Here is a 12,661-nt window from a genome sequence, read left to right as displayed (position 1 = left end):
TCCAACCCTGCATATGTTGTTCCTTTATGGTGGTACTGAGATTTCTCTGAATAGTTCTGTCCATCCTTCTCTGAAGTTTTTAATCCCACTAAAAATCTTTTAATAGGGATTCCTACAGCTGCATTCACAGCTTCTGCAACTAAAATACAATCTTCCTCTGGTACCATCTTGGGTTATCCTCAAGGCTTGTCCTGGATCCCAGGCAGGCGCTTTGACATGGAACAAAATCAAGACTACACACACCTTTCAGTCTGTCCTTTTCCTTCCAGCTCTTGTGGAACTAGGGCATCTTCCACTGGTTCAGGATGACAGGATGGCTTGAGAAGGCTGAACTTTCCTCTGAAGTACAGAGCCCATTTTAGTTGCTTTAGTTTGAAATTCAGATGGTTTAAGTTTCTTTGCACAGAAATTAACTGCTAAATTGAGGGGACATACCATAGGAAGTCATGAGGTACTGCCCTCTCCTGAGTTTTCTCTTCATTGGGGAACACCAGTACAGCCATTTATCCCTGTCTTCTAAATTTTCAAAATCACCAAACTTGTACTGATAAACTTACAATCTTTAGTTACTTCAGCATAGTTAAAATTTTATTCCTACTTCTGTTGAGCCTTGTATTCTGTCGTGGTTTCTGAGTATCCCATATTTTTTATCTCACCTTTTTAAGATCCAGGTTTCCCTTTTAAGGTAAAAGCATTTAAATTATTTGTAAGTCTGTGGTTCTGCAGCAGCAGTTGTAAGAATGGCACTTTGCCATTCCCTGTGATGCTGAAACTCCCATTAGGCTCATAGTCACACCTTGGTTTACTACTACCAATGCTTTCTCTTGTTACACAGGCTTAGCTCCTGAATTATTTCCATCCTAGGGCAGAAGGGATAACTCTCTAGACACATGTGTTTCCTTTGTTTTAAAGAATAACATATTAGACAGAATACATTTTTAAAAATACATTAGAAGATCTGACCACATCAAATCCGGTGAATTCAAGAATCCTTTTGTGTCTCTAAATAGACCAACATCCCTTCTCTTTCACAGACATACAAGTCCTGCATGACTCTCTTCTTTTATTTGTTTTCACCCATACAAAAATCAGTTCAGTGGCATAAAGACCTGCTTGTCAGTGGCTTGCAGCACTACAGAAAAGCCTGATCCCCTGGGTTTGTTTTTGTTATGGGAAATTATTACACTGCTAACTTTTCTTGGAACTGCTTGTTTTTTCATAGTCTTTTTTTCAAACTGGAATTCAAATTGTGTTCCATTCATCATCATTTCTTACATTATTCCTCTGAATTTTTAACAGCTTTATTTGAATTGGCCTCTGAACTTTATCATCCCCCCAAATCCACACTTTTGATCTGCTGGTCCACAAATCAACTTTCCAGTAAATGTTTAATCAGTTTATGCCAGAAAAGCCTTTTTATGTAGATTTCCAAAAAAGTTAGACTTATGGAAGCAGTCAGGTAGTCTGTGCTTGTCTGTCCATCTGACTATTTTCCTGTTACTTGCAACAAGATGTTTAAAAACCTTTTGATCAGCATCCTCCCTCTACATATGTGTAATAAAAATAAGCAGCTGTGGAGGTGTCCCAACACATCAGGCTTGCTTACCAACAGGAGAAAGAAATCTAAAAGGCTTAGCAGACACATGAGAATCCACCCTGCAATGAGTGAGCAGAAATACCCATATTGCAAGAAACTCTTCAGTCAACTTGCATGATACAAGACCCTGAAGAATCTTACATCAATACACTGATGCAAGCTTTGCTGCTCCTGCAGTTTGTGGATTGCACAATGGCTGGGGACATAAAGAGATGTTTAGGAGAAAAGTCTCATCTTTTCACATTCTTTGCAGGGTCACTAATTGATGTTTAGTTAGTAGGTGTCATTAATGTTGATGTTTAAATAAGTCAGATGGAATAGGCTCCAAAGGCATCTATTTTTCCTTATCAGCTGTGAAAGCAGCTCAGGTGCAGGCATCTGTGTCACAGACATTTGTATGTACATTCAGTCCTGTGCATCCACTTCCATCATCTCTCTGTATGCAGACAGGAGTAGGAACATTTTGGAGGGATGATTTTTTCTGTTACTACACCCTGCTCAAACCAACTATGTCAACTGTTTAGGAGCCCTGGATTTGTCCCCTGCCACCACTGGGGGACAAGGGCTGCTCCAAGTCTCAGGGGTAGGAATGGACCCAAGTCCAGTTACTGTGATTGTGCCAGTGCACTCCAGAGAATGACCATGCAACTTCAGCAGTGCCAGTGCTGTCACAGGAAAAGTGTGCTCAGTAGAGAAAAGTCCCTCCCAGCCACCCCTGCCAGGACTACCAGCCACCCTGTGTGAACCATTTCTGATTTCTTAAGAGGTGTGACTTGAGCTATTATTTTTTTGTAGGAAGACCCACTGTGTGCTAACAGGTAATCTTCAGAAGCGTGTATTTCAGTAATTAGCCCAGCTTGATCCTAAATTAGGTGTATTTATCAAGCTGTTCAAAAGGGACTTGGTAGTACCAGATGTAGCTTGCTTATGAGCACACCCCACCATCCTTGCTGCTGCTGCAACTGTCACTGTGCTCTAAGCTCTGATCCTTTCCATGTTTGCAGGACTTTACTCTGCAGCCTCTGGGGATGCCAAGGAAAGCAGCGTGGAGGAGAAGTGCTCCTGTGAGCCTCAGCAACCAGGAGATGGCTGTGTCAAGCAGCAGGCACTGGCAGGGCAGGGCTGAGCCTTTCAGTGTGGTAGCTGCCTCCTCGGGGAGCCGAGTGCCCGAGCAGCAGAGGGCCAGTGAGTCCCCTCTCAGCTGGTTCAGAGGGCTGTATTTACCTCCTGCTCTGCACCCATTAAACAAGACATTTGTCAAGGGTGGTGAGTGGCAGGACACAGACAGCAGCCAGGAGAAGCGCAGGGCCTTCCTGCAGAACTTCTGTAGGAAATACAACAGCAGAAAGAAGCTGCAAAGCCACCTGGTGCACCTGGTGTCGAGAATTTACGTGGAGGACAGGCACAAGGTTCTGTACTGTGAGGTGCCAAAAGCAGGCTGCTCCAACTGGAAAAGGGTCCTCATGGTGCTCAGTGGACTTGCTGCTTCAGCAAACAACATCTCCCATGACGATGTGCACTATGGAAAGCATCTAAGGAAACTGGACAGCTATGACCTGAAAGGGATCTACACACGCCTGAACATGTACACCAAGTTTATATTTGTACGTGATCCTATGGAAAGACTGGTATCTGCCTTCAGGGATAAGTTTGAACATCCAAACAGCTATTACCATCCAGTGTTTGGGAAGGCAATAATTAAAAAGTATAGACATAATGCAGATGAAGAAGCATTGAAAACAGGATCAGGAGTTAAGTTCAAGGAGTTTATCCAATATTTGTTAGATTCCCACCGACCAGTCGGAATGGACATTCACTGGGAGCAAGTCAGTAAGCTCTGCTATCCCTGCCTCATCAACTATGATTTTATAGGGAAGTTTGAAACCCTGGAAGAAGATGCCAATTACTTTCTGCAGCTGGTAGGAGCTCCAGCCAATCTGAAGTTCCCTAAATTCAAAGACAGACATTCCTCTGACGAGAGAACAAGTACAGAAGTAGTGAGGCAATATTTAAAGGAACTGTCTAAGGAGGAGAGACAGCTGACCTATGACTTCTATTACTTGGATTACTTAATGTTCAATTATACATCATCACTTGTATAGCACTAGAATAGCTTCAGGCTTCTCTTAGATATTTATCATTTTGGAATTCAAAACAACTACTTTGATATTAGCCCTGAAAGGAAATGAAGTTACTGCTAAGTAGAGTTGTCTTGAATTAGTGGGGATTTTATAAGCTAGAGTGGTATCAATTGACAATAAATTATGGAGAATGCAAAGTAAAAAAGACCTGTAAACAGCATAAATTGCACTAAAATGCCTGAAAAAGCTGCTTTTACCATTATGGATTATACTATGGAAGCAGTAGCTCAGACAGCTGTTGCATTAGCTTACCTAATGTTCTTTTAATGGTTTAAGAAAAAAAAATCAGAGTGGCTTGATCTTTTTTTGGTGTGTTTGCTTTAGAAATGGATTTTGGAAAGACTTTTGAATGTATTTTTACTTTCCATCACTTATTAATAATCATTGGCGAATTTTCTAAAATGTTAGCATTCTCAGCTGCAAGACTTGATTTTTTTGATTTATTATTAGACTGTAGCCAATTTTAGACCAGCTTTTTTTAATTGAAGGACGGTCTTAAATACAAATGCATCAAACTAAAAATAACACAGCAGGTCAGTTGATGAGCAGAGTAAATTTGGGTATGCCTGTTGAAGCCCAGACCACTACCTCAGTTTGATTGATGCACTGGAGTTGACAAGTATGACCCTCCTTTCAGAGAGCTGCTGCATTCAAAAAAATTAAGATTTTAATGCACAGTGGATGCATCATTGCATATGATACATGCACACTGTGGTCCCAATATTCATAGTAGTCTTCATTTTTGGTGAAATGGACAAAGTCTCAGCATGGCAGCTCTGGGATGTTCTCTGTACTGAGGAGCAACTTCTTAACTTCTCAGAAGCAACTGGGATGCAACTGCTGTGACCATTCCCAGTCTGCTGGGGTCTGATAATCACCCCAGCTCCCAGCAATCTGTTACAGAGAAGGTAATTGCCCACTGGCTCCAAAACCTATGAACTGGTTCTGCCCCCAGAGCTTCCTGAAATCACCTGTGTTTTGCTGTTCTGCCTGCTTTGACAGCAGTCACCAAGCCCCAGGAGTGGGGTGTGTGGTGCATTTTTATGTGGTGTAATGTGTATTGGTGATTTGTCCCAAAGGAAGATGTGTCCAGAACTCCATAGTCCTGGTTTAAAAAGGAAAAAGTACCTTCTACCCCTCCTTTCCTTCTCCTCCCACAGAGGCTGCCTGACCAACACATGCAATTCCTGCAACCTGTCTTTCCCAATGGCTGGGCCAGGGTGTCCCAGGAGGAGGAGGAGGAGAAATCTCTGCAAAATCATAGGATCATGGAACCATTGAAAAAGGTGTCTACGATCATCCAGTCCAGTGATTAACTTAACACTACCAAGTCCATCACTAGACCAAATCCCTAAAATGGATAGGGAAAAATCTCTATGCCCTTCCACAATAAAGATGGCACCTATGCCTTTCTTTCTGAAATAGTTAGGGGCATCTTGCTCCAGTGTCTCGATATAGCAAGTTGTAGTGTGAGGAAACAGCCTGATGGGAAAGTGATGCAAGTAAAATGTCCTTTTCTTCTGTTCCCAATCATTGGTCACAACTAATGAATGCTATTATTGTTGTTTTTCCCTTCACCTTAGGCAAATTATGATGTACAGACTCAGTCCTTCCACAAGAGTAACTGTGTGTCCCAATTGAAAAGACAGACATTTCCTAGGTACCCTCATTGCTTGATTCTCCCTCAGTTTTGTCCTCAGAGGAGGAAAAAAGCCACCTCCAGTCTCCATGGTGCCAGGGTGTAATCAAACAGGCTGTGCACATCTCTCCTTGTGGCTGGACAAGCCACTCAAGTGGAAAAGGTAAAAGCACACTGGGCAGCCCAAGTCAGGGGTTGTGCTGTCTGCAGCTAGCAACACCCATACTTAAACCATCCTGTTCCTTGGCACCATGGAGCAAAGAGGAGAAGCAAAAAGCCATCCATCAGCATGAGGTGTGGGGAATTGCTCAGCAGCAGTGAGAAGCTGGAAGGCTGCCTTGGACAGGTAAACAAACACACTGATGCTTGTGTGAGCTGTTGTTGTGCATGGGTGGACCCACAGGTGTCAGCACCCAGAGGTGTTTGGGAGGAGATATATGACAACTGAACCTCCCCCACACATGCTTCTCCTCAGCTGAGCAAAAGTCTCCCCCTTTTAACACAGGATGGTGTTTAACTCTCACCTTCCCTGTCAGAAATCCCTCCTGGTTTTCCTTCCTGGAGTGTGCACACTGTGCCTGAGGCACCATGGGGAGCACAGACATTCCCTGACTGGGTGCTGAGCCCCTGGCTGGAGAGGTGATGGTCCCTTGCATTCCTTGTTGTGCTGGACACCAGCACAGAGCCCCTGCACTGCCACACCAGCCATGCTGGCTAATGGCTGTCACTGAGTTTCCACTTATAAAGACAACCCTGCAGGATTTATTTTTTATTTAACTTGACTGTGCATTTTCATAGCTGTTGCTCTCAAGTGTGACTGTGCATCAGGATATTAAAGAAGAGCTCCTGAAAGTTTTGATTTTGTACCATGCAACCTTCTAACTTGTGTAAAAACTTCATTGGATTAGACCTTGGTTTGACCTCTAGATTCTCTGCTCTTTCAAGTATTGGATTCAACCTCAAATCCTGAGTGAATCTCTGTTGCCTTATAGGAAGACCACTGAATGTAGTAAATTTAAATAAAAGATAATGTCCACCAACCTTTGGGTGTCTCTGTATTTGCTTTGTCTTGTCTGTTGTTGATGTGTATTAATTTAGAGACAAAAAAATGGCACACTAGTGGTACTACTATTTTCAAAAAGCACATGAGGAAAAAAAATGCAACATGCTAATGAAGAACAGAGGCCAATTTATACATGAGTTAGGTATGAATACTTCAGTTCAGAAAAACAATATTAGTAAATTAGAAAGTCTGAAGAATTTAAGCTTCACACTGAGTTCATTTTAATGGCAAACGTTCTGCTTATCTGATCAGAGAATGACAGAGGTTTGGGGGGGCAGCTTTAATTGCATTGAAAAAGCTGCACAGTCTCATAAGATTTTGTCTACTAGCAGGTCTTAGATAAAGCTATTGTTTGAGTCAAGGAGGGGGTTAAAAAAATTACTAGCAAATGTTTGGTTTCTGCAAATGATAGGGAAAATGACATTGATTTGCATACATCCATGGACGTGGACATCAGGTCCCCAGACTGTCATCTTGAAAATTTGTTATGGTTTGCATTTGTGATTTAACAGGGGAGGACACTAGTTAAGGCCTTTAAAGCATGTATGTGCACAGAGGCGTAATTGTTTTAGCTGCACTGTTGTTCTATGGCTCTAGTGAAAGTAATTTAACTTCTTTGTATGCTCAACTTCAAATTTCATAGCCCCTAACTGCACTTAAAAATTCATTTTTTGAAAATCTAACCCAGACTTTTGTAAAGAAGAGCCTCTCCATAGTCATGTTCAGCTACCTAAGGGATTCAGATGATCTCAGTAGCAGAATCTAGATGGTACTTTGCCTCATTAACCACATTTTGAAAATCATCAGCCTGCTTTGCCAGGAATTAAGTTACATGATTTAAAATTAACATAAGAGTTTAGCATAATTGAAGTGGGACTGTGATATCTGACTTATGGGATTATAAGAGATAAAGGCATAATTTGCAGTGTAAAAGATAACCTCTATTTTTAAAAGTAAAATTTAAGAGGTCAAAGTGGGAGGCTGCATTGTAACTTTGTTTATAATTTGTAAGAATCCTGGGCAAAAACAAAAACTGAAGGTCACCCATCATAACCAGCATAAAATCTCATCTCCACAACTGTGCACAGATGTTTGTTTTACTCAGAAAATTATATATAATGTATGCAGAAGAGGAATGGAAATACACTCCACAACATTCAGTGCACTTCCATCTACACTAGAGATCAGCTGTGGCATGCAGAGCCTCTTTTAAGGGGCTTCATTACAGTAAATGCTTTTTAGTTATGAACATTTCTTCATTTGAAGATGTCTGAGCACTTCTCTAATGCAGGTCAGTTGTCAGAGCAAGTCAAATGTGCTGTAAAGGCATTGCAGGGAGTGTGTGGGAGGGCTGGCATGGCAGGAGAGTGCTCCCTTGGCTCATGTGTCTCTTCCCTCCTGAAATTAAAACTTGATTTTTGGAACCGAATGTTCTACATCTGCCTTTCTTCTAAAATGAATCAATATTTATAAAACCAAATTATTTAATAACAATTTTTAAAATAATTAATTAAATAAATAAATTAAACTTCATAGGTGTGCATTCCCAAATTCTGATGTATACATCAACATAAAGCAGCTTCTTTTATCCAGGTAGGATTTGGCTTGCAAAGCTCAGACATAGCCATTGTGCCCATCTCTTCTAAAACTGCTGCTAAACTGCTGTTTGCTGAAAGTCAGAGGTGTGCAGCCATAGTGCAGTCAAACACAGCACATACTCCTGGAAATTTCCTCTGGTGGAACTCCCCCAAAAGGCCAAATTTATTGGAGCTACTCCTGCCTCAGGCTGCACTATCTTGGTGATATGTCATTGGAGATCACTGCTTTAATTTTAAATGTAGTTTAAATTTAACTGAAAATTGCAATGTGACACTTTGCATAAGTCTGAGAGGAAAATATTTTTCTAGACCTTTGTATTGTATATGTAGGTTACGTATAAACAACTTTATTCTATGTGCCTTAAGGCTAACAATACATCAGAAAAGTATTTTAAACTGTAATGCTAATACCAGTTTATCAACTTTATAACTCCTGTGATGCCTTCAAAACCAAACTAATTTGGTCTTGGAACATAAAATCTGAAATCTGACCATAAATCATCATATTTCATTAAAAATATGGATGCACCTGTCCTATATTAACCTATTAATGTACAGTTCAGAGGGCAGGGCAGGCACACACACTACTGGGAGGTGGAACTATCTGATTTAGCAAAGGACATCTGTTTATATCCCCAGATATCTGGAATTGCTTTTCCTTCAGAAATGTATACAAGTGGGTGGATTCAGGAAACACTCATATTATTTAATTTAATGAGAATGTCTTAGATGGTTTGGTTATAATAGAAATACCTTTTTTATGGGAGAAAAGTTGTTCTTTTGGCAATGTAGCTAATTCAAGTGAGTTCAACATGTCTTTTCAATGTTAGATGTAGCTCTGCTTGTGGCTGGAGTGACAGACTTGGACTTAAGAGATCTGGATCTTCATCCAGGTTCTGTAATTTCATGCATCTGTGGGACATGAAATGCTCTCTGCATTGGTGTCCCCACTGTTAAATTGGTCCTGTAAATGGAAGGAAAATATACCATGTGTCTTCTCCTAAAATCATTAAACTGTGTGGCTAAAGAGCAGTGGTTAGAAATTAAGTGTTGGTGTGGAATTTAATAGGATGTTCATTGCCTTTCCTTATGCTTTACTTCCAATGGCTTGGAGGAAGCTGGGGATTTCCCAACTTTGCTCCAGCTGAGAAACACATCATTCAGCTCTGTTCTGGGCAGTTGGCAGCCTTAAGAATGCAAGCTCTGTTTCAAAACACTGTGCATCTGTCAAGCACTGCCTCAGCATAAAACCAGTGCCAGGATGTCTGACATGGGGAAAGTGTCCCTCCAGTTCCTTTGGGAGAGCAGACAGGGTGAGAATCTTGCTGTCTCAATTTATTCTGAGCCCAGATGAAAGAGAGGCTGTTTTATTTTGGTGCAGTAGCTGTAAATAAAGTGATGCTCAACTAGAGGGTTCTGCAGAAGCAGTGGATCCCATCCAGGTATGCAAACTCCTGCCTAGTCCTAAACACCAGAGCTGCATGACCCAGTACCCAGGGCTATGTACCCCAGCCCTTTCTGAGGTCTTGCCACCCCTTGTCACAGGGTCCACTTTACCTGGCATGCTAGAACATCTCAGGATTTATCACCTACTAACATAGTCACTGTATCTGTGACCAGAAACAGACTGCAAATAACACAGGGATGAAATTGAGACAGACTATATTGCTTTCTTCCTTTTGTCTTCAAAAAATTATGATTAACAACAGTGAGAGAGGGAAATGAGTCCTTACAAAAGGAAAGGAAAAATCTCAAGGCCATGATCATAATTATTTTTTTTTAGTATGTAATATGTAATTATCACTTCTTTTCCTCTGTCTCCTCACACAGAATTTCCCTCCCTCTCTAATTATGTCAGCACAAATGGGTGAGACCCATTGCCAGGCTGCTCTCAGTTGACAAGTGTAAGCCACGTCCAGTCCAGAACATCTATGTTATCATGGCACTGAGGCTGCACTAATAAACCTGCCTGAGAGCATGGTACTGTCAGCCACCATCTGTGCACACATATCTGTCCTGATATCATCATGTAGAAATTCCTTCTATCTCAGGGTTTGGGGTTTTTTCTCTCAAATTCCTTGCAGAAACTGCATTTTCCACAAAAGCTCAAAGTATTGCTCATTTCCCAAGATTTGTAAATTTTGAGTGGCCTGTGTAATTTACATTCACGAAACAGCATTCTGAGATGTAAGGTGTAGGAGTAAAGCACATTTATCAGGACATTTCAGCACACAGAAAGTTAAATCAGTACTCAGTGGAATGTAAATACATGTCAGTAGGATATTAAATGCTAAAGGTTTAATTTTCTCAGGCTTGTTACTTGGATGTAAGAACTGGATGTCTTCAGAGTAAGACCTGCATATTGAATTATCTCATTTTTGACAAAAGCAGACACCACAGAGACAGATTTTCAAGTTGTAGGAGAAAAGTGAAGAGAAAAATCATCTGAGAAAAAAAATGTGTGTTTCTCAGCATTCAGAAAGCTGAGTTCAACTATATAGTCCCCTTCCTACAAGCTTGCATAAATGCAATATGAATGCATGCACATGTTTTATGAATGCATGTGCACACACACAGCATTTGTATGTCAGTCTTATAACACCAAGACAAAGGTTTTGCAACAATGGTAATGGGAGCTACATAGTTAAAGTCCTGCATTTGACTTTAAAGACCTTTAAGGTGCATGAAAACATCTGCACATAAACAGTCTGTTAGCATGTTGCAGAAACACAGCATTATTCCAAGCAAACCTAAACTACTTGCATGGACTGCAAGGCTGCCTCTTGCACAGCCTTTGTTTTTGCTTCTTTAGCATGTTTGGGGCAGGTCTGTGGGTCTGCAGTTTGCCAGCTGTGCCTGCTTCTGGTCATGGGTACAGCTACAGGTTTTGGGAGGTGGTTTCCTGGTGGGACACTTGGTAGGGGTTTACAGGATCTGCCTGCTTCCAAGGAAGTTATGGTGTTATCCCCATAGTGCACTCCAAGCCACACACAAGCTTCACCTTTGCTATGACTTCTGCTATCCTCTTAAAAAAAAGAAAGAAAAAAGTGAAAGAGAAAAGGGACAGAGGAAAAACCTCTAATGAGAAAGGGAAATGTTAATTGTGGCTGGAGGTGACAATGAACAATAATAAATTGCTGGTTTGCTATTATATCTCTGATCAAAGTACTCTCAGGCTACAGCAGAGCAAAAGCTCAGCTCCAAGGGAGGATGATGTTTCTCAAAATCCTCGTGATCCCTGCAGGTCCTCCTGAATAGCAGAGAAAACACAAACACTGAACCAAAGTTAGATAAATTTTTTCTCTGTCTCAGACCTGCTGCCAACAAGGTTCCTGTTTCTCCCTGTATCTTTTTGTCAGTCTCCAGCCCAGTGGCTACAGTGGGTCCAAGACAATGCACTGCCCCTGAGTACAGAAACTCCCCTCATGGAATAACTTACCAAACAGAATCTGGCCCAGGTCTATTTTCTGCCTTGCTTTATTTAAAAGTGATGCTAAGACTGAAATTTTCAACTTAGGCTGATGTATGTTAGGCTGTCAGCCTGCAAGTTAGCAGGCAAAACTTTTTAGGTGGGCTGAGCCATTGCTGCTGCCAGGCACATCTCTGGGAGTTGCAAAGGCTGCCTCTGAAAATCAGGATGGCCCTAAGGGATACTCCTAAGTGTTGCTGAAAAACCCAGTTTTTAGGATGATGTTCTTCACAGACTTTTAGTATGAAAATATACCCCTAACCATACTTATATTTGGAAGCAGCAGAAGATACTTTGCCAAACCCATACCTTTCGGAACAAGACCTGGAGAAAAAGAGGGAATATTTTGCTACATTTTCAGAGATTCTTTCTAGAATTTTCAATTTTACTTTCTGTGCCACCCTTGGCTCCCAAGCACCAAGGCATTTCTTTAGTTTACCAAAGGAAAAAAAAGCTCTAGCCATTGACACATTTATAGCTAAAATCTGCTCTCTGTGCTGTCTTGGTTGCAGAAACAGGCACAGGCTGAATGAGAAGCTGGGAACTTGTTATGTAAAATCTACAGCAAGTGAGCTTTTCTAGTGCTATTATGCCTTGACCCCTTATTTTGGCAGAGTAACAAAACCACTGAGACTGGACAGTTATAGGGTTTCACAGGCTTTTTTTTTTCCCTTTTCCCTTTTTGGCCTCATCACAAAACCCAAGTGAATCAATGGTGTGCCCAAACTTCTGAAATAGTCTAGGACTTTCAGTGTCTTCTACACACAAAGAAACAGTGGGGAAAGAGTTGTCTTTTATTTATTCATTACTTAATCAGGGCAGACTACTGTCTAAAAATACCTTGCTGAGGATCAAGATAGAAATCTCTCACACATTTTTCCAATTGCTTGGGCTACACTATTATCCCTACTGTTTTACATTCACATTGTTTTCTCTGTGTAATTTAAAATCTCCACTTTTCTCACTAAATTATACTTGCCTGTAATTCAGGTGATCATCTTCCCCTTCAAAACCTGGTTTTTGTTCTGTTTCAGCATCATCACTTGAGTAAAAAATAAAAGTAATAAAAAACTAAACAACTAAAAAAATCAAAAGGGAAGGGAAGGGAAGGGAAGGGAAGGGAAGGGAAGGGAAGGGAAGGGAAGGGAAGGGAA

General features: G+C 41.1%; 1 protein-coding gene across 3 annotated transcripts in view; it reads left to right on the top strand.

Annotated features, from left to right (window-relative positions):
• Window positions 1-4,148, top strand: part of CHST9 (carbohydrate sulfotransferase 9) — an 84,634-nt gene extending 80,486 nt beyond the window's left edge. For all 3 annotated transcript variants that reach the window (XM_079300329.1, XM_079300327.1, XM_079300328.1), the window contains exon 5: window positions 2,602-4,148. In XM_079300329.1, the coding sequence (XP_079156455.1) occupies window positions 2,602-3,699 (1,098 nt within the window). In that variant the 3' untranslated portion in view covers window positions 3,700-4,148. The remainder of the gene's footprint in view (window positions 1-2,601) is intronic.
• The last annotated feature ends 8,513 nt before the right edge of the window (window positions 4,149-12,661 follow it).

The sequence above is a fragment of the Erithacus rubecula genome (genome assembly GCF_903797595.1).
Source record: "Erithacus rubecula genome assembly, chromosome: 3".
In the NCBI taxonomy this organism is placed as follows: Eukaryota; Metazoa; Chordata; class Aves; order Passeriformes; family Muscicapidae; genus Erithacus; species Erithacus rubecula.
This window is presented reverse-complemented; position numbering and strand designations above follow the sequence as displayed.